Genomic DNA, 22,152 nt, shown 5'->3' with positions numbered 1-22,152 from the left:
CCCGGTGCAAAATTGATGTGCTTGGGTTTTAGGCCGAACAATATTTTCGCAGCTCCGCTTTTTTTTTTAAAAAAAATAATTAAAAGGCACAAAAAAGAGGAAAGGAAGGGAAATTCTAGGGCTTCGAACGCCTCTTCTTCGCCCCATCGTTGGCGGAGCGAAGCAGAGGTACTCTACTACTAGGTGCTTCCTCTTGGTTAATCTCCCTTCTCTCCCCTTCTTGTTCTCCTTCTTCTTCTTCTTCTTCGATTGGTTTTGAACTTTTGATTCGTTCTAGGATTAGGATTTGAAGTAGGATCGAGGTGGTACGAGGAATTGGTGGGAAATTCAGGGTGTTGAATCGATGTATGATGGTATCGTCGTGAAATCAAGTGTAATCTCTTTGAAGTAGGTCAAAGTTCTTTTTTCTATGGTAAAGGTGTGAATTTGCGCGCTTGGGCATCCACCAGCGCCCGTAGATCTCGAGAAAACACCGCTAGGAATCGCCAATCATGAGTTTTGAGCCCTTCAACAGGTACTCTGAATCTTCTGAGAGCAGAGTATCGCCTTTCAAATTGCTGGGATGTTTGCTTTTGATTGAGTCCTGGTTTTTCGTAAGATGTTGTTAATGGTGTTCTACTTGTTATGATGCCCTAGATTGGTGCGGCTCGCAGCGCGGGCTTTCTACGATGACATTACGATGAAGGGCGAGAACCAGCCCAAGACGGGGAGGGGCGACAATCGAGGAATTGCCGTCGTGGTCCTCGACGCGCTTACGAAGTATCCTCAAAGCTTGTCCTTTTGTTAATCGTTTGATTAGACCTTTTTCTGTCTACTATTATTTTGTCACAAGGTTGTGGCGTCATTTGCTTCTGTATTATTGATAGAACCCTTCCTGAATTTTTGAGTATATGTGAACTTGAACGATGTAGCTATGCCGATTTGTCGATTTTGGTTTAACATTCTTCGCAACGTTTATCCATCTATATCTCCCATTACTGATGCTCTTTTTGTCCTCAGGCGACAATGGGTCAGAGAGGAAGATTTGGCTAAGTCTTTAAGGCTGCATTCGAAACAACTTCGCCGTACTTTACGGTTTTTTGAAGAAGAGAAATTAATAACAAGAGATCATCGAAAAGAGGTTAGTATGCATTATTAGTCAGACATATTTTCCCTCATTGCTAAAATTATACTTATCTGCTTCTTAATTTTTGTTGCGTAATGAAGTAGATTTTCTTGGCCGTTTTCATTTCTTTACAGTTATTTGACCATGATTTGTTCTTCTAAGTTACTCTCATGTTTCTCGTTTAAGCTCTTTTGCTGTGGTCTTACAAAATTCATGATCAATTAGGTAAATTGGAGAAGCTTCAAATTGTTAGAACACTTATCTTGTTGAATTTTGATTCTGAAACTATAACATCTTTTGCTTTTAAATTTGGTTTTGTGTAAATTATAAACCTTCAGAAGCCTTATTTCACTTGTTTACAGCACATTTTAGGAAGACAAGAAACCTGATGTGATATCCTTAGAAAATATTTTGTTTCCATATAGGTAATAGTTTAGAAACCTATAATCACTGATCTGGCTAATAATTTTCTGGATGATGGAGCTATCTTGCAAATCCTTTAAAGTATTTGCTAAACCTTTTCTTTATATGCCTTTTTCTGTATCACAATTTTTAGTTGGTTATTTAACATGTACTTACTAGAGAATTTGTTCCTTTGATGTTTGTGCATATCGTGTGATTATTGGTTGCTTATTCTTTTTCCCTTTCATCGAAACCACCATAGTTTTCCTATTTTTGACTTTGCTTATCCTGTACGTAATTTTATTGCAGTCAGCTAAGGGCGCAAAGATATACAGTGCTGCAGCAGCTGCCGCCATTGATGGTCAAGTAGTTAAGGAGGGTGACGAGAAGATTAAAATGCATACGCATTCTTACTGCTGCTTGGATTATGCACAGGTTGGTTTTTTGTATATATATTTGAATTTCCAATATCTCTTTTCATCTCTAAGTGATTGTTTAATATAAGTTATCTAAATTGCCACTAGATTTTTTAGTCTCCAGTCTCCCTTTGGATTACTTGCCCAACACCTATTCAAATTAATATTGTAAAATTTCTAATGCAAGTTTTCATCATGATGTGCCTACTGCTCTAATTTTATCACAAGCATTTATTTTTCCTGAGCGACAAGTGGTTTGTACTGATAACTTCTACCTTATGAAGAGTATGAATGTTCTTCTATTCATGCCTGTTCAGTTATCTATATGCTTTCTTAGTAAATGGCACTTCCAATATTTATTCGTTCCATTTGAAATCTTTAACCTGTTTTTTTTTTTTTTTTTTTTTTTTTTCAACTCCACTTTTGCCAGAAAATCTACTTTATGTGTTATTTATGTAGTTTTGAGCATTGTTGTACAGAATTAAAAATATACACATGTATTGAATGCTTGAAGCCTGCATCATTTTTTTAGTTCCCCTATTCGATTGCTGCTAATAATTAACTTTTCCTTTCTTTTCTTATTTCCTGAACCTTAATGGGAATCTGGTATTTGTCTTATTTCCTTTCATTATGATATTTAATGTAGATATTTGATGTTGTACGATATCGAATGCATCGAATGAAGAAGAAACTGAAGGACGAATTGGACAGCAGGAATACGATTCAACAGTACATATGTCCTAACTGTGGGAGGAGGTAATGGGGATATTTAAATTAAACAAGTATTTTTTTTTTCATAACCACACCCCCCCCACCCCCACCCCGCGCGGAAAAACACTATTATTTGCATTCTTGCCGCTGGAAAACCATTTTTCCATTGATACTCAGCAGAGCCATGCATGCAAATAAGCAAGGTTTTCAGTGGCTTAGAGCAAATACTAGCTTTATAGCAGCATTTGTGCAATACCTCATTCTTGCAATGGTAATGAAAAATAAATCCAATAGATCTTTCTACTAACACACAACCTTGACTCCCCCTAAGTTTTTTTAAAAGAATAAAACTCCCGACTTCCCAGATATTCAGCTTTCGATGCACTGCAACTTATAAGCTATACGGATGAGTACTTTCATTGTGAAAATTGCAATGGAGAACTTGTTGCGGAGAGTGACAAGCTTGCTGCTGAGGAAATGGGGGATGGTGATGATAATGCAAGGAAGCGGAGGCGTGAAAAATTGAAGGACATGCTTCAAAAGTTGGAGGTTAGCCATCAAGTGTTACTTCGTTTTTTCTCTTTTCCCCCCTTTCATTTTTGTAAAATATTGTCAACTGCAGCTATCTATGGGGTACAATTTTCTTGCACTGAATTTGCTCAAGGATTCGATGGAAACAGAAAACCTCAAGTTATACCCAATAGTTGCATCTTTAACTGAGCTTTTTGAGTCCACTGTATGTGTAAGGTGTGAAGTAAAGAACATTCTCTAATGTCAGCATCTTAAATAAAAATGTATAGGCAATACAGCTTCTTCACAAGAATGCCTACTGCATAATGTACCACCTACTAGATAGTGTTATTACTGCTAGGGTTTTACAATTTTGGATTTTTGCTGGCATTGGTATAAAAATTCTTATATTGGTCTTATCTCCTTGCTTGCCACTTACATAACTTATCTCTTCTAAAAGTCTTCGACCTCATTGCCCTTTAAAACACTTGAAACCATTGTATCCCAGCTGGGAATTCATTAAGATATACTTTACTTTCATGTCATTTTGGCTTTTTAATTTGTAAGTATTGTTCTCATTCATATGGAAGCAGGAGCAACTGAAGCCATTGGCGCAACAGCTTGCAAGAGTGAAGGATTTGCCAGTTCCTGAGTTTGGAACTTTGCAAGCTTGGGAGGCTAAATTAAGTGCAGTTGCTCGTGCAAATGGAGATGCAAATGGGGGTGATCCTACCAAATCTTCCCAAGGGCAAGGATATGGTGGAACACCAATGCCGTTTCTTGGGGAGACAAGCGTATGCATTTTTATTTGTATTTTAAAATTTACAGTCTTTAGTTAACCTCATTTTATTATACGTTTGTATATGAATAACCACACCACTTCTTTCTTGAGAAAATAAGTTGCATGAACATAAATACTAGCATGCATCCACATGCTAACAAAAAGTTTAAACGATTAGTAAATCTATATAAGTAGGAAAACTTGATGTTTGAACCCGTTTGGAAGAGATTTTGATGGGGGATGGGTGTGGGAAGAGTTTGTGAGTTTTTATTTTTGGAATTATTGGATATCGTCTTCATTTGTGAGATTCTGATTGCCCCAGCTATAAGCATTTTCAAGCACAAATATGTCTCCATAATCAATTGGTGATTCTTTTCTTTTCTTTTCCTTTTTTTTGTGTGTGTGGTTAGGTTGAAGTGGCACTATCTGGTGTTGAAGTTAAAGAAGAGGATACAGAGACTGATACTAAAACCACACCTATGAAAGTTTTACCCCCATGGATGATCAAACAAGGAATGAACCTCACAAAGGAACAAAGAGGAGAGGTCAAACCCGTGCCCAAAATCGATCAGAGCTCGGAACCCGTGGATGACAAGAAGCCAAAGGATATAAAAGAAGATGATGAAAAGAACATACAGGCTAGTAGAAAAACTTCCACTATTTTTATTGGGGCTTTTACATATATATTCCTGCAAATTCTTGTGCTTGCACATGTACCCATATAAAATCTGGATTGTCTCATATGCTCCTCAAAAGTGTAGCTCCTGACAAAAAGAGTCTTTGAAGTTGTGAATCATAGGAATTCATGACGGAAAGTTGGTATAATTAAGAAAAAGCTTTTCAGAGAGGGGCGTTTTTTGTTTTAGTACAATTATTTATATATGTACTATTAAAGTATTTGAAGGGCTTTTATTCTTTTTCAACGATTTACGGTTAAATATAAGTTTTATATCTCTGAGTTTTATCTCAAATCTCTGTATCTTAACCTTTTCTGTAGGATGAATATCTAAAGGCCTACTATGAGGCTTTGGTGAAGAGGCAGAAAGAACAAGAAGAAGCAGCAAGGAGGATAGAACAGCAACAAGAGGAGAATAGAACATCTACTTCTGACCAATTTACTGCTAGTGTTTCTGAGCGACGAGTTGGCATGAAGTTTAAACGGGAGGAAAATGAGAACGATGATGTTGAATGGGAAGAGGGTCCACCACCTTCAGGTTAATTTCTTTCTATTATTCTTAGTACTTAAAAGATAGTTTTTGCTGTTGTATGCCATATCTAACATATCAGGTTGAACTTGGCCAAACCAAAACCGTGCAAATAATCTGCATGCGCCTTTCACGAACATCCTGTAGTTGTTTGTTTGTTACATCTGTTCGCTTGAACTTTAACGGAGATGATAATTTTCCGAGTTCTCTGTACGCCAAAAAACTAAATTCTCACAATCATCACAATGGTGTTTGGAAAAATTTCAGAGCGAATTACGAGAGTATTAAGTGAACTAATATGTCATGTTTGAATTAGATACCCTTTCTCAAACCCGATCATGCCAAAGTTCAAAGTAGTTCCTCTTTTGGGCTGGTCAAAGCAAAATTAATCCCATGCTTATACATTCTAACTGTCTATTCTTTCTCTTGTTTCTCGGAAGTTCAGCTTTTTTTTCCATCGTTTTTCTGAGACGAAGCAAAAGCTCTCTTAAGATTGGAAGACCTGGAAAACAGCATTCTTTTCAGAAGTTAACAATGTTTTCTTGGTCTTTCTAAATGTTTAATGCCCTTTCTTAGCTATATAACGAATTGAATGTATTCAAACTTCTTGTGGAATATTTTGTCTAATATGTAAATCATACTAACCCTGTTGAACTTATTCAGTGAATACAGGTGAAACGTTTTATAAACTTGCTGATTTGAATGTCGAGGCCGATGCAGTTGCTGATGATGAAGATGACATTGACTGGGAAGAAGGTTGAGCAGGAGACTTAAGTTTGAACTTAAAGGGGGCTACTTCTCTCTTTCAGAATTAGTAAAAAAGGTTCTGATTGAAGTGGGGAGATTCTCTCTATAGCATCTCTCTTCCACTACACTTAGATGCTGTGTCACCAAGATAGTTGGGGTATACGAGAACCTTATGTAGAAAATTTTTCAAAAATACTATTTCTAATTTTTTTTCGAGGTTAGTTTGCGAAAAAAGCACTTGTAAAAGAAGTTGAACCTTTCTGTCTATCTTTAGAACATACTGCAAGATCAGATTGTAAAATCAGTCAAAGAACATCCTGATGTTTGCCTTTTAAGTGTTGGTGTTTTAAGTTGCATAGTTGTGCACATTGACATTATCTTTATTTTTTTGTGTGTGTGTGTACTTTGAAATCATTTGGATTGTGCGTAGGCATTTTCGTAAAGCAGGGGCATGCTTTTTTTTTTTTTTTTTTGCAAGATTGTGTATCTGAACAGAGCATGCTTTAAGTGAAAGTGATGTGTATATAGATTTATTGAATCCATAACAAACGCGAGAACGACATTTAAACCTGGGTAATATAAAAGATAATTAAAGCCAAAATTTACAAGGAAATAATTCCATGGTTGTGCCAAGAAAAAGTGGAAAAAACTCGTATAAGAAAAAAAAATAATAAAAGACAAAAGAAGTTAACCGCTGAACAAAATTTCGCACTTCATGAGGAGACCTACAAAATGTGCGCGGAGGATCAAACGACCCATTTCAAAGAACACGAATTTGACCGCCATATCCATAATGTTTCAAAAGGCCCTCATCTTGCCTCCAATTTTCTTTCACCTTTACTTCTACCTGATCAAAATGATAAAAATCAGAATCCAATTAAAAGTTTGTCAAATATGTTTCCATCAAAATCTACACTAAAAAGGATTCTACTTAATTCATAACCTCCAGAAATACTTTCTTCTGCAGGAAATCCTCGATATCGAGCCTCGCAGCAGTTGCCAACACCTTTAAAGCCCTTCCCTCCTGTATTTGTATTTATAAATATAACAAGAAAAAGAAGTTTATCAATTAAAACGGGGAGTTACAAACTTATCAGATGCGATGACAAATGCAAAAAATTCGCTACTTGGAAAACAAATCCATTAATTAACTCCTCGAGATACCTTTCCAATGAGAATCATCTTCTGTGAGTCCTTCTCGACAACTATTTCAACTTGAATAAAATCCTTTGAAGTAGGTCTAGCAATGTAGTTCCGAACATTGACCTTCAGAATCGTAATGATAACCGATTATGTAGTAGTATGACAAGTCCAAAGAAAAGTACGCTACTTAATCAAGCTGATGCATGACAAAGATTAATCAGTCACCTGGCACGCATATGGAACTTCGTTCCTGTATTGCACGAAGATTTTTTCCCTCACAATTTCGGCTACGAAGAACCTCTCAGGGTGTTCACTTACAATGTCCTGAAATCTCAAACAGAACATGCAAAATTGAAGTTGCAAAACCCGTCCTCTGAGTGAAAACAACAGCTACCACTCAAATAATTATTAACCTAAAGATACAATGATAAAAATGAATATATACTTTTAACTCCATGAAAATGGACTAATAGGCTCAGGCAAGCTAATAGTCACATTCTAATATGCCACTCTGCATCAGAGTTAGATCCATGTTCAGTCAAATGCTGGAGGTTCTCAATGTATTAAACTAGCATTTATGTTCTCAATGCATTATGATACTTCTTTAAACTACTAATTTTGTTTAACTACGATAAGAAAAATAATTTTATCACACCCAGTTGTTCCACGTCTTTATAGTAATAGGAACTTCAGAACAACTGTTTTGGCTGTTTTGAAAAGACTTCATTACCTTGTATATGAAGTCTATGTACCATTTAAACATCTTTGTAGTAATAGGACCATTTCAACATCTTTCATCACCTCATATATAAAGTCTACGTACCTTTGGATAATAAGCAGGACCAAACGGGAGTTTTGACAATATCCAATCCTTGACATCATCAACTCCTTGACCATATTTAGCACTAACAGGGATAACATCATCAACATCGGTAAATTTTTGATACCACTGCAAATAAAAATTATGCAGGAACATACAAATATTACGGATCAGAATGAGGCCATTCTAGAGAAGAGTACTTATATTTTCCAATTTTTCAACTTCGATCCACTTTTTTCGTTTTTTGCGATTTTGGACCAAAGGATCTTTTTATTACCAAAAAGCACCTAGCTAAAATCTCTGATGCGCATATTTATCTAAAATCTCTGATGCACATATTCATCATAAGGATGTGAAGCATATTTTAGTTCGGAAAAGGAAAATTTCGGCCATAAATTGCAAAAGTAAAAAAAGCGGATCAAAGTTGCAAAGTTGAAATAAATTGGTTGTGTTTGCACAATCCACTGAGAATAACAATGTAATGAAGAGCGGCATCATTGACAATTAAATTTACAAATTCTGTAATGTAACAAACTATCACTATGATGAAATTCTTCTAAAACTGCTACCTCCAGCCTCTTTGCAATTTCCCCAGGCTTTATTAGATCTTTCTTGTTTAATACCAGCAAAACAGGAAGTTTCTGCTTTAGGGCACCAATACCTTCTTCAAGCACATCATCAATCTAAAACTTGAAGCATACAGGTCAGAATGTTTATGAAATTTTCAAAAAAAAAAAAAAAAAAAAAAAAACAAACAAACAAAAGAGGGGTTGGTTAGAAATTTTGCCGTAAGTCTGACCGGGTTTCAATATAAGACTCAAAGTATGTGTCTAACTAAAATTTCATCCTCCAAGTCATCTCAATTTAAACCATGTAGTTTCAGCTTTATTTCAATTTCATGTCTGAAGTTTGACCTTGTTTGCAATTTAAACCTTATCGTTCATGATTTAAAAAAGAAAAAATTAATGATAGTGCTCGCCTGACAACTTTTAGACAGTGGACCAAAGGACGGACTAACTTGTTATGTGGAAAAAGCTTCAGCAACTAGAATGTTACAATTGTATCTGTGAGGACAAAACTAAAATCCAGGTCAAACTTTAGGGACCAAATTTGTAATTAAACCCCCAAAATTGTTCGCGGAGATGACTACCTTCTGAGGCACTTTACATGCGTCAACAACGACAAGCACACAATCTGCATTAATAGAAGCGCTTCGCACATTATTCATCATCATAATATCTAGTTTGTGCATCTTCTTTTCCATAACACCAGGCGTATCGTAGAGTATCATCTGTAGGCTAAAACAGCGCTCAGCTTAGTACATGGATAAGATTGTGTATTATTGAGATAGTCGTCTCAACTGGACTTGTGCTCAGATAACTTTATGTCAAGTGACCGTTTGGCCTAAATTTTGGAAAAGCTTTTGGATAAACAAAAAAAGTATAGAGACTTTTTAGAATAGGAAGCTGAAATTAGCTTCTGCAGTTGGACTTGTGCTCAGGAGGCCTTTTTTCCTCCCCTTTTTTTGTGGTGGGGGGGGAGGAGGTTATATGAAGAGGCTGTTAATGCTTCTTCCAGTAACCCTACTCAACCTGCAGTTTCGCGGAAACTCAAGCCAGGCCAAAGGGAGCTTAAGTACATCAGTCACTAAGATTTTACTGCACAAGCGATGTCAGCATGTAGGGTTCAACTAATGAAACATATACCTGATATTCAGGACCAGAACATATACCAAGAATACGATGACGTGTTGTTTGAGGTTTTTCTGTAACAATTGAGAGCTTCTGACCTATCATTTGGTTTGAAAGAGTGCTCTTTCCCACATTTGGCTTCCCTAACACAGCAACATATCCTGCATTGCATGATAAATCATTAAATCAACTTCGGTACTCCTAAGAGACTGGTGATATAAATAAGCAAAATTTCAAATACTGATTATACCAAGTTGATTACTTTTCACCTCCGTATAAATAGCATTTTAAACAATTTACGATATTGGGTACTTGATCTCCTTCTAACCAACCCAAGCTTTACAATATTTTGCAACAAACAGAAGCAGAGGTAACGAGGTAAAGCTTGTTTTACACAACTCAATTTTTTGGTGGGTTTAGTTGTGCTTCACTTTAGATAAAATGCTAAAGCCATTTTTCTTTAAGTTGGAGATAGGACTATAGGAGTGAGCAAGTAGAATTTACTGTTACAATCTCCCTTCTAATAGAAGGTAGTACTTGATATCTAATTAGGAGTAAATATACAGTGATATTTTTGTATTCCTGGAGACACTTGCTAATAGAATCCTGTGAGAGCGGGAAAACCCTAGACCAACAATCCAAAGTCGACATTTTTACATCAAAGGAGAGCTCGAAAGGAGAGATATAACCAGAGTAGGGCGGAGAATGGGGGAACAAACCGGTTCGATGATTAGGGCAATCGGAGGAGTCGAGCTCCTCCATCTCGTAGTCGTCGAGCAATGCGATGCTCCTATCGGGCTTCTCGCTCAGAGATGGGAACGAAGACGACGAAGAAGCCTCTCCCCCTTCCTCCTCCTCCTCCTCCTCCTCCTCACCAAACTCTTCTTCTTCTTCTTCTTCGACTCCATTTCTTCGATAGGAGAATCGACTCTTAATCTTCGTCTTCTCCGGCGAGGGTAGGGTTTTTTTGGCGGCGGAGAGCGGGGCGTTGCGGCGGCTGAGGAAGTGGAGGGGACGGAGGAGGAGAGGGGAGGGGCGAGGGGCCCCGAGGTCGCGCGACGAGGTCGGGGGTGGAGTAGAGACGCGAAGGGCGTTGAACCCCATCGCCATGGATTCAGGGAGGTGGAGGAGGAAGAGATGAAAATGGAATCGAGCGCGCGTGGAAGAAGAAGAAGAAGGGATAAGAGAGTGGGGGAAGGACATGGTGTTAACGGGTCGGATTCCATTCGGATTTATAGAATGCTTGAGTCCGCTCCAACAAGATTAGAGTTAATTAAATTGCGAAACTATTGCTTGCGCCGCCTGTATCTTTACACCCAATGCACCATACTCAATATCTAATATCAAAAAGGTAAATTTAAATCATTCAAAAGTTTAGACAATATTTTAATTTTTAGTATTAAGAAAAAAAAGAGTGTGGTAAGGTTAATACTTGTACTTTTTTGGGGGTATACGAGTAGCATCATTGATTTATTCATAAGAATATTTTTTACAATTTTTTTAATATAATAACAAAATATCAATGATAATAATTAATGATAGAATAGAAATATCATTTTGTTCATAAAAATTAGTCAAAAATTTAAAATTCATATTGTATGTGATGAATTAAATGTTAAATTAAAATAACATAATATATGGATGCGCCGTATATATGTAACCTAGTTTTCTCAAAATTATTATATATATATTAGAGTAGATTAAATTAAAACACATAAAAAAAATATTTAAGGCAAATAAGTACGGAACAAACTAGAAGCTTGTGTACAATTTGCCCAAATTTTTTTGTCTCTTCTTTGGTAGCTGTACCCGCAAACCATAAATCAGTACATATTTGGGGGATTAGACTCTTCAAACAAAGATTATTTCCTGGACATGGTCCACCATCTCAGCCATGGACCACTCTTCTTGCCCTGTATTTTATTTTCTCATCTATTCTTTTTTTCTTTCTCCTTTATTAATAGATTCTTAATATTTAGGCCATATTTGGTTCATACTTTGAATAGAAATATAAAATATTGAAATAAAAAAAATAATGTATCATTCAAAAATATTTAGCTTATTATGAAAATTAAAAATTAAAATAGACATTTAGAATTGTGATAGAGATTTTTTGTTTATAATTTTATATAAAGGAGAGTGTTGAAGGAAGAGTAACGAGAGATGTTTGTGAGAGAGATTTTTAATAGTATACTTTGGAATGAGCTATTTGGGGATTTAAAGCCGAATTGGGTTATAAATAGATTTGACTATTTCCATTCCAGAGTTGAATGAAAATTAAATTTAACTCCCGTAAAAAAAAATAATAACAATCAGAAATAATGAATCTAATTTCAATTTCATAATTTAAAATAGGCGTACCAAATAAATTCTTAGTATTTATTTTAATTAACTATTTTTATTGACAATATTATACTTATAACAAAAATCGACACACCGACCGTCCCTAACGCAAGTGGCAAAGGACTCGATGATTGATACCCGAGATTCAAAATTCGAATGTTAGTTGATTCGCATTTCAGCTAAATTTATTTTTAAAAGAAATAAACGAAACGAATAGCATACTACCTTTCTCTAAAAAAAATCTAAAAAATGACATGAGTTTGTAATTATTAATTAGTGAATTAAGATAGTTTTAATAATAAAGGGATTAACTGTAACAAATACTAAAGATTAAAGATCTATAGCTAAATGAATAAAAAAAAATTCGGCCAAAAATTGGGGATTAACGGTGGACCGGGTCCACGCACTAATTTCTCCAAGAAACCGTATCCGAAGCGGCTATTTTCTCTCTCATCACCTCCCTTCCTCTCTCCTCCCCCGATTCGAGCGCCCATTGGAGGAGAGCAACCATAAAGCTGAAGAGGCAATCGCAAGCGGGGGGAAACGAACCCCAAATCCCCAATCCCCAAACCCCCTCGACCCATCTCCTCCTCGCGAAACCCTAGAATGAATCGATCCCCCGCGGTTCCCAATCCCGCCGCGTCCAGCTCTTGATTCCCTGTTCGATTCGGCTTCAGAGGTGCTTCGTAGCGGTTTCGACCCTCGCTCTTCGGAAGCGATGAGGAAGAAGCTCGATACGCGTTTCCCCGCGGTGAGTTTTAATGCCCCTACGTGCTCTTTGCTTCGGTACTTTGATAAAGTTTGGTTATTGTTCGGATTTGATTGGTGGGTTGTGCTCTGTTTGCGCAATTTTGCTCTGTGCTGCGATTTAGGGTTCTTCTGTGGGCTTTTTAGTACTAGTGTATCGATTTGGAGATGTTTTGTTGCTGAGAGTGTTCTATATGATTCACGCATGTTGAACTATGTTCATGTTTGTTCCATTATTGGAGTGTTAGGTTTTGTGTACGCTTCTTGATGATTTGTAAAGATTGCGGAGATTTGTACTTAGGGTTTGCTTCACATATTGCTGATCTTTTATGTTCACTATTTCCTACTGCAAGTTCTAATGATTTGATAATCCTAATTCTAGTTCAGGGGTGAAATCTACTAGTCTTGGCGGTCTATCAGTGTCGCTAAGAGAAAGATTCCTTTTTTAGTCTATTGGAACCTGAAATAGATTCTTTTTTGAATCACTCTTAGGAGGACTTCTTTTTAGGTTTGTTAGCAGCATATATCAGCAATTTTACCCTCCCATAGTGTGGTGGAAAGTTGAATCCATTACATAGGATAACTGCAACTTCTGTTGAGAGTTCTATCTTTCTGCTGGAAATAGTTATAATTTAATTTCAGGGAAACTGATCTATCCTGCGTGAAACACATAATCGAGACCTCTCCACATGTACGGTTTGGATTTTTTTTGATGATTAGATTTAATTACATGTTTGTTAGCGAGATTCATAGGAAAATTGATGGCTGCAAAAGAAGATGTTCAACTTCTTGTGCTTTAAAAACTTTTTTTCTACTCATAATGGTTTAAATCATTTTTATGAGGTTACAATGGTATAATTCGTAATAATCTCCTTTCCTTTTAAGTGTATATGTCGATTGGTGATAATATTTGATATTTAAGCAAAATGAATGATACTGGTGGATCATCAAGTTACAAGGTTAGCCATTTTAACCACTCATTTTTTCTACTATGACCTTTTTCTTCGTCAACTTATGATTTTTTTTCCCCTTTATTATGAGTACCCCCTTCTCTTGTCCATGGATTTCTTTAGATAACACCTTTGAGACACTTACTTAGGTTAAACTGGGTGCATTCATGTGAATATCTAACCTGACAAGTTTTATTTATTTCTAACCCCGTTGTCATATTCTCATTTTTGCCTTTCTTGCAGTCTCGAATAAAAAAGATTATGCAAACGGATGAAGATGTCGGCAAAATTGCATTGGCTGTACCTGTTTTAGTGTGTGAGTATTTCCATATTTCTGACTTGGTACTGTGTATTTGTGTTATTTTTTCTGTAAATGTGCTTATTGTATTATATACAGTAGTTTGTTGCTTTCCTGTTGAATGCCTTATGAGGTCACATGTGGGCACTGCGTCCATTAGTTAGCTTCCGGCCTTATGTACTGTAATTGTTTTGCTTGTTATGGTTTGAATTGGACTATTTGAACATATCATGATCTTTCTTGAGTAATTTTTCTAACGTTATGCTTTATTGTAAGGAAGGTATAGGATTTTTTATACCATTTATTACATTTTTGGTTTACTCGTCCAGTAAGTTCAATGATAGTTCTCTCAATGCAACACATGCCCAAATAATATCTAATTTCAGATTGCCCCACTTGTTGACCATGAACAGGTAGGGTTAATCGTTTTTTTATCATTCTTTTTTGCCGTAAGATCTTCAACTGTCCGCAAGTTATCTATTTTACCTGTTTCACGTACCTTTCCGTCATGTAAATTTCATAACTCTTGAACTCATACTCATGTTGTTAGACCTTATTGAAGATTGCTGCTTCATTTCATTTGTCGTTCATTTATATCGTCTTATGTAGATCACATATGAATATGCTTTTGCAGCTAAAGCACTGGAATTATTTCTGCAAGACCTTTGTGATAGGACTTATAGCATTACTCTTCAAAGGGGATTGAAAACAATGAGTGCTTTGCATCTGTAAGTGATCTTTATCTTGCTTAAAATGTAGCAATTATAGTAAATTTGTATCTTAGCTGTATATCTCATGCTACAAGGTTGTTTCTTTCTTTGTAAAACTTCTTGCTTCTTTTGAATTCATTTATTTTAAGCCAGGCTGATATATAGGAAACCTATGGATCATGCTATAGCAATACATTTGAGTGTATAAGCTTTTGAAGACATGATTGTTGGAAAAGTGGTGTTGGTCAGTGGTTTGATGTGATGCTTACGTTGGTTGTACATTCTATAACCATGAAACAGTATACTAAAATCTTATTCTGGGCTCTAATTTGAATGAAGGTAGTGATGGTTCATTTTCTAGAAAAGGAGTTGAATCTGGAAGCTCAATGCAAAATTAAATTCGTTTTGCTTGCTAAATGAAAGTGTGCTTCTATGTTTGATAAAAACTATTGTTAACTAGAGTTTCACACTTTAACTAATCTCTTCCTTTTTTAGAAATAAAAACTTGTTTTATCATTAAAAACATGCATTCATTTTGTATAATGTTATTTTTATACTAGCTTTAGGCCTTCATAAGAACTTACTAGTTTCAAATGCACCATTCTACTGAATGCTATGGAAGCTTGTTCCTGATGGCTGTAGAATTTTCTTCTTAATAATTATTGTTATTATACATTGTTATTATTTGTTCCCTAATTGGAATTTATTGTTTACTGCATTTGGTTGCGTAATATTTTAATTAATAACATTTTATTTTCCTTATTTCAGAAAGCAATGCATCCACAGTTTCAATGCCTTTGATTTCCTGAAGGATGTAGTGAAGAAAGTTCCAGACATCGGTGGCACAGATGCAGGTGGCGATGATAGATCTGGCAGAAAAAGGTGCAAAATATATACCTACTATTACAGTTGCCTTAATCTTTTGTTGCTACTGGTAATAATATGACACTTTTTTCCCCCACCAGGAAAGCTCCTGATGAAGCTGATAGTGAGGATGAATCAAAGAGAACCAGAAATGTTAGTCTTTTTTCCTATGATATTCATTACAACTAAGTGCATTTTTTGCTTTTCCAGAAAGTTCATCTATTTTTCTTGTGCCTTCCATCTTTAAACCAAAATAAAGATTGTCCACATTTGGTTTTGTTATTTTTAATAATTTTGTTGCGGAATTCCAATCTAGTCAATGAAGTTTGGAACCTAATTTCAATTACATCTTAGGCATTGCAATTGGTAATTTACGTCGCTACTTGGAATGTTCTGGGTAATTTTGAAGTGCATTAATGTTCAATCTTGCCATTGCACATCCAAAAAGTGATATCTTGGGCCTGATTGTCCCTGGTCGGATCTTATCTAAAAGTATTGTTTGATTAGAGCTGTTTCTAAAAAATCCCGGCAGCTTTCTCATAAAAGTCCCATCAATAACCACCAACACTGCGGCTCAAAGCAGAGCTTCGAACTAAAACCTTTGCTTTAGGCTCAGAAACTCGTTTCCACATCCAACCAATTTCAAAAGCTCTAGAATCTTTCATTTGTTTGCCAAACGCTTTGCATTTGTTTCTCTAGTGGAGAAAGCTATTTTATAAGCGAAATCAAGCACTTTGTTGCTATTTAAGAGCTTATTTGCCGCAGGATGCAGCCATACATGCGAGCGGAGGTAGGGGCCGAGGAAGGGGGGGTCGTGGTAGGGGTCGCCCCCGCAGTGCTCGTAGTGGTGAGAGGGACGGCTCATACTATGATCGGTATGTGGATGACCTTGACATTTCACCTCAACACGATAACCGTACATCCCATCCGAAACTCGAAACCTTAGATGAGGTCTCCGGCATGAGAGGAGCTACAGAAACCATATCGAGCAATACTGCCACAAATACTACCGCAGTGCGGAACTTCGACCTAAACTTAAATTGGGATGAGAATGGGGACGCATCAGCAGCCCCACCGCCAGCTTCTACTGCCACTCCTGCCTCAGAAACTGTTAACGATATAAAGAATGAGGAATATCCAGGCTGGTCAATATCCGATATGAAGAATATGGCAATTGATCCGGTTCAGTTTGCGTTGTCACATCAAAGATTAGATGAGGAGGAAGAGGACTATGACAATGAAGACGGGTGATTTGTAAAAAAAAAAAAGGAATTTTTGATCTTGTTCTCTAAACAAATTAAGAAGTAGGTCTCACTTTAGCGTAGATCATGGCAACTTACGCCTCACCTTCTCAAGGCGAAACTAACTCCTTGAGAGCTCAGGAAACAGGATGTATGATATCTGATACTGTAACAAAATCTGCTCTTATAATTTTAGAATTATCTGATAGGGGGTCTGAGTGTAACCAATAAACTAATCAGTTAATTTTTACTGTCTTTGTAAATGCTAACTAATTTTGAATTTTATGGCAGTTAAAAGATGTAAGCTTTGTTTAAAGGTGATGAGGAGTACATTAGGCCCTTCTTGCATAAATGCAAGTTTGAACTTCAATCAGGTAAATTGACTTATCAAGCATCACATCTATTTCTTTCTTTTTCTCTGCCGGTAGGGTAAAGAAAGAACAGGTACATGCTATACTGCAGCTATTTTTGGGTTTTTTATTACAGTTATCAAGTCTTTATAAATTTCTGATTCTGTTTGATTCTAAGTATGTGGGCATATTTTGTTTGGGTAAGGATGCATGTGAGGTCTTTAATTTTGGCGAACTACAATTGTCTCCTGCTTAAATAGAGTAGCAGTTAATGAATCTTTTCTGTTGTCTGGAAATGTTATGCCTGGTTTTAGTTATCATTGTGAGAAATAAGAGCATGTTCATAAACTAAATAATGATCAAGGACCACATAGTACGATTCATCTATAGCTTAGGGACTATCTACATTTTGGCCTTAGAATTACTGTGAGAATTTGAAATAATTTATTACTGTGTAGGTTGCTGCAAAATAAACTGTGAACTCTGTAGTGCGATTAGACCTAAGATTAGAATATTCTGAAGTACAAATATGTGGATCCAACCTAACTATGGCCCTTGTCACCCATTTACTTGGTATATCAAAATCAACAAACCATTTTTTTTAAAAAAAATGAGGGAAAAAAAAGAGAAAATAATTGATTTAGTTGATGCATCATTTTCCTTTTTTGTACTTCTTTTGACATTCATTTCACGCCTTACTAATAGTCTAATACTAACATCAGCATCAAAGGACCCACTTAAGTGAACATTTATAAGACCAAAATATTTCATTTAAGCCGAGATATGTTGTGGTCCATTTTGTGTGTGTGCTTTACGCCTTCATTTAATTCCATTTGTTTCCAAATATACTATGATCCAAGAAAAAATATCTTAGCTCGAGAAAAACAATCGCTTTGGCAATCTCCAATGGACCTAGTTGATCCTGAGCTTTATTATTCTGAATAAGATAATATAAATTCTTTTTATTAGTATTTTAACAATGAAAATTGGTATAGCAACTATAATTCGGTAAAGTGTTCTATTCATTTTCAAATAAGAAAGTCAATTGGAAAATTATCGTGTGGAATTTTTGTGCATTTAAAGTTGTGATTCAGCGAAAAAGTCATCAACGCAACCATTTTAGTTCCCACCTAACATTTGATCCACCAAAATGTTTCCAATATCTTATTCGCATGCACCCTTTTTTTTTTTTTTTCCTTTAAATGCTTTAAAGTTATTTAATATTACATATATGGTTGCTACGTTACAACTCTGCAACACCCTCACTTGTCTTATTTCCTAATTTAACTCCATATTTTGTTTTATTTTTTTTTATTTTATTTTATCTGTAAGGGTCATAGTAACAAATTTGCATGGGACCCACATTCTAACTGGCTTGGCTTTTGCATGTTAGGTTCCGCAATAGTATTAAAATAAAATCTTTGTTTGGAATTGCATAGCATATATTTGGTTATATAGCATACATTCAGTTAAAATATAGATTTTATTGTTTCACCAACAAAAATTTTATATATATATATATATATATATATATATATATATATATATATAGAGTGCGTCTGGTATGCTTCTGGAAGCACGGAGCGCTCCGTGCTTCCAAGTTGTTTTTGATGTTCGGATTTTCGAATCGACGATCGGCTCCGTTAGACTTGATCTAGAGTATTTGAAGTATCTAAAAAATAAATTTTACGATTTTTCGATATCATTTACCTAGTGATCGAAGTGGCTCAAAATCAATGACTGAAAATAAAAATCTTACAAAATATGATGATATGACATTAAAATTTTAGATCAAAGTTATGTTCTATATGGTATAAAGAATTTTCTATCAAAATTTCATATAATTTGGATATTTCTACACCGTTAAACTTGCAAACGGCTCACCATGGCCATTAAAATTATTAATTTTGAGCCCCTTCGATCACTAGACAAATAATATTAAAAAATCACAAAAATTATTTTCTAGATATTTTAAATACTCTAGATCAACTCTAACAGAGCCGATCGTCGATTCAAAATATATATATATATATATATATATATATACATTCGGTTAAGAGATAATTTTTATAATTCTACTAAAAACAAAATAAAAATTATATTCAGTTAAGACTTAAGATCGGTTTTTATGATTTAACAATAAAAAAACAGAAAAATAAATGCTAACATGTTTTATTCCCCTTTTTAAGCCCAATTGTGTCCAAAAGACAGGAAACTATGCTGTAGATTTGGTCTACCACGTAATTCACGAACCAGGTCTATATGTAGGGAAAAAGAAAAAAGAAAGTTTAGAATTGAGAGTAGGATCTCCTTGCGGTTCAAGTCAAAATTAAAAAAAGTTTCTACTTCGAATTAAAATTTTGGCATGAAATTGTGTTGGCACAACATCTTAAACCTTGATAAAGGCTAAAACTTTTAGTAAAATTTTAAGTTTATTTACAAATTTTTAAATTTATGATATCATTAGATTATAATATAAACTAATAAATTAATAATAAGGTGTCATGCGAACGAGCTTATGAAATTGCACTTGAGCCAAAGATTACCACTTGCCGTTGGCGGTGAATACGTGTTTGCAATTCATTGGGCGGTTCCGCGGGTGACGTGGTAGACCGAATCCGTGCAAAGTTTCACCGTCAGGCATAGTCAAACGCTCACCTCGCCCATCCCCGCAAATCGCGTCCTATGACCCAGATGTCCACGTGTCACCTAGCTAACACGGTCGCACATAAATGTCCATCCAACGTCCTCTCCACTTACCCCCGCACCAAATCCCACGCCTCGGCACTCAGATCCATTCTCCCCTCTACTTCTTCTTCTTCGTCTTCGTCTTCGTCTTCGTCTCCCTACTCCTCCCCCCCCAGCCTCCTCCTCCTCATCCTCAGATCCGATCTAGGGTTAGGGTTAGGATTAGGGTTAGGGCTGTTTGATCGGGGATCCCCTGCGATGGCGCGCGACGGCGTCGGCGGCGGCGGCGGCGGGGGCGTCGGTGGCGGCGGCGCGGGGGGAGGGATGGGGATGAGCGAGGGGGTGCTCCGCAAGGTGCTCCTCTCCTACGCCTACGTCGGGATCTGGATCTTCCTGAGCTTCACGGTGATCGTGTACAACAAGTACATCCTGGATCCGAAGATGTACAACTGGCCCTTCCCCATCTCCCTCACCATGGTGCACATGTCCTTTTGCTCGTCCCTCGCCTTCGCCCTCGTCCGCGTCCTCCGCCTCGTCGACCCCCCGAGCTCGCCCCCCATGACGCGGGCGCTCTACGTGTCCTCCGTCGTCCCCATCGGCGCCCTCTACTCGCTCTCGCTCTGGTTCTCCAACTCCGCCTACATCTACCTCTCCGTCTCCTTCATCCAGATGCTCAAGGCCCTCATGCCCGTCGCCGTGTACTCCATCTCCGTCCTCTTCAAGAAGGAGACCTTCCGCACCTCGTCCATGGCGAACATGCTCTCCATCTCCCTCGGCGTCGCCATCGCCGCCTACGGCGAGGCGCGCTTCGACGGCTGGGGCGTCGCGCTCCAGCTCGCCGCCGTGGCCTTCGAGGCCACGCGCCTCGTCCTCATCCAGATCCTGCTCACCTCCAAGGGCATCTCCCTCAACCCCATCACCTCCCTCTACTACGTCGCCCCCTGCTGCCTCGCCTTCCTCCTCGTCCCCTGGTGCTTCGTCGAGCTCCCCGTGCTCCGCGCCTCCTCCTCCTTCCGCCCCGACCTCCTCGTCTTCGGCACCAACTCCTTGTGCGCCTTCGCCCTCAACCTCGCCGTCTTCCTCCTCGTCGGCAAGACCTCCGCCCTCACCATGAACGTCGCCGGCGTCGTCAAGGACTGGCTCCTCATCGCCTTCTCCTGGTCCGTCATCAAGGACACCGTCACCCCCGTCAACCTCTTCGGCTACGCCATCGCCTTCCTCGGCGTCGCCTACTACAACCACGTCAAGCTCCAGGCCCTCAAGGCCAAGGAGGCCCAGAAGAAGGCCGCCCAGGCCGACGAGGAGGCCGGATCCCTCCTCCAGGACCGCGACGGCGAGAGGAAGAACGACTCCCAGGCCTAGTAGATCTGCATGCACCTTCTCTACCGCATGCAAAATCTCCCCTGCTCAGGAATTCGCGGCACTATTCGTCGCCTCTTCGCCTCGGTCCGCCCCTTCTCATCCCCCTCCCACTCCCCTGCCTTTAGTTTTTCAAAACCTTTTGCCTCTTCTAATTGTCTTCATATGGGTTACTTAGATTTGAGCATTTTGAGTTGAATTATCTATCTATGAATTAGATGATCTGGTTCTATTGATGTAATAGCACGCCCGGATGGTTAGTTGCATTATCTATTTTGGTTTATCCTATCCTTTCTCTCTGTATCTTTCTTTTTTTTGGGGGGTTCCTACTTCTATTTGTTGGATCAAAGGTGGAGCTTTTGCTCCTTTCTGGTGGAATTTAAAGTGGACTTTTATTGACTATTGCGTATAATTGGTTCATTTATATTTATCTGTTTTCTCGCTCTCTCTCTTTGTGAATCTGGTTCAATGTTAGCTGTTTCGGAAATTTAGAGATCTGTATTTTTCCATCGATCAGATTTCCTCCTTGTTTGCAAGTTCATTGACCTGAAGCTGTATTAGAAAATGTGCTACTTACTTAGATCTGAGCAATTTAAGTCTGAGTATCTATACATGGTTTTAGAAGATCTGTTTCTATTGATGTAAAAGCATGCCCCGATGGTTACTTGCAATTTCTATTCTGCTTTAGAAATCTGTCGGCATGAAGTTGTAATGACTATTGCGTGTAATTGGTTCATTTATAATTTTATATATGTTTACTTTGCTCTCTCTTGGATCTACTTCATGTTGGTTGTTTCGGAAATTGGGAGATCTATATTTATCATCTGCTGCATTTGCTTGTGGTTTAGTAGTACATTGAGCTGAAGTTGGATTGGAGAATTGCTAACATATTTTTCGCTACTTTTGAGCGTAGGGCTGCTGCTAGACCGTCACTTTTTTGTAATGACTTGCTACTAAATACTTAGCCACAATAGCTTTGTGGTTTTTGCTGTTCAACGAACAGTTCCTCATACAGTGCAGTTGTTTGCTGTTGCATGCTGATCGCCATGACGGTTTCAGATGTAGGGATTT

General features: G+C 37.5%; 4 protein-coding genes across 10 annotated transcripts; 3 read left to right on the top strand and 1 right to left on the bottom strand.

Moving 5' to 3' along the window:
• Window positions 38-6,254, top strand: LOC109718657 (transcription initiation factor IIE subunit alpha). Of its 6 annotated transcripts, none has more exons than XM_020244993.1 (11): window positions 38-168; window positions 278-514; window positions 637-759; window positions 1,000-1,120; window positions 1,817-1,942; window positions 2,570-2,679; window positions 3,000-3,183; window positions 3,738-3,938; window positions 4,336-4,563; window positions 4,923-5,139; window positions 5,794-6,254. In XM_020244993.1, exons 2-11 carry the CDS (start codon window positions 492-494, stop codon window positions 5,889-5,891), a joined length of 1,431 nt encoding a protein of 476 aa, XP_020100582.1. In that variant the 5' UTR covers window positions 38-168; window positions 278-491; the 3' UTR covers window positions 5,892-6,254. The 6 variants fall into 6 exon arrangements, with proteins under 6 accessions (XP_020100582.1, XP_020100581.1, XP_020100585.1 ...); XM_020244992.1 differs by having other exon boundaries at window positions 50-183; XM_020244996.1 differs by having other exon boundaries at window positions 53-168; window positions 284-514.
• On the bottom strand, window positions 6,436-10,702 carry LOC109718658 (GTPase Era). Its single transcript, XM_020244999.1, has 9 exons — window positions 10,251-10,702; window positions 9,547-9,692; window positions 8,991-9,131; window positions 8,410-8,523; window positions 7,844-7,969; window positions 7,246-7,344; window positions 7,042-7,143; window positions 6,821-6,901; window positions 6,436-6,724 (listed from the first exon to the last, which is right to left on the bottom strand). Exons 1-9 carry the CDS (start codon window positions 10,639-10,641, stop codon window positions 6,638-6,640), a joined length of 1,287 nt encoding a protein of 428 aa, XP_020100588.1. The 5' UTR covers window positions 10,642-10,702; the 3' UTR covers window positions 6,436-6,637.
• On the top strand, window positions 12,337-17,131 carry LOC109718305 (dr1-associated corepressor-like). 2 transcript variants are annotated; one of them, XM_020244474.1, is made up of 6 exons: window positions 12,337-12,625; window positions 13,815-13,887; window positions 14,504-14,597; window positions 15,348-15,461; window positions 15,545-15,596; window positions 16,209-17,131. In XM_020244474.1, exons 1-6 carry the CDS (start codon window positions 12,593-12,595, stop codon window positions 16,692-16,694), a joined length of 852 nt encoding a protein of 283 aa, XP_020100063.1. In that variant the 5' UTR covers window positions 12,337-12,592; the 3' UTR covers window positions 16,695-17,131. The 2 variants fall into 2 exon arrangements, with proteins under 2 accessions (XP_020100063.1, XP_020100064.1); XM_020244475.1 differs by lacking the exon at window positions 12,337-12,625 and adding an exon at window positions 12,657-13,580.
• Window positions 19,705-21,518, top strand: LOC109718304 (probable sugar phosphate/phosphate translocator At2g25520). The gene has a single exon (XM_020244473.1). The coding sequence runs from the start codon at window positions 19,720-19,722 to the stop codon at window positions 21,082-21,084; it is 1,365 nt and encodes a 454-aa protein (XP_020100062.1). The 5' UTR covers window positions 19,705-19,719; the 3' UTR covers window positions 21,085-21,518.

Source organism: Ananas comosus, linkage group 12 (genome assembly GCF_001540865.1).
Source record: "Ananas comosus cultivar F153 linkage group 12, ASM154086v1, whole genome shotgun sequence".
Classification (NCBI taxonomy): domain Eukaryota; kingdom Viridiplantae; phylum Streptophyta; class Magnoliopsida; order Poales; family Bromeliaceae; genus Ananas; species Ananas comosus.
The sequence above is the reverse complement of the archived record's forward strand: the minus strand, read 5'-3'. Positions and strand labels throughout refer to the sequence as shown.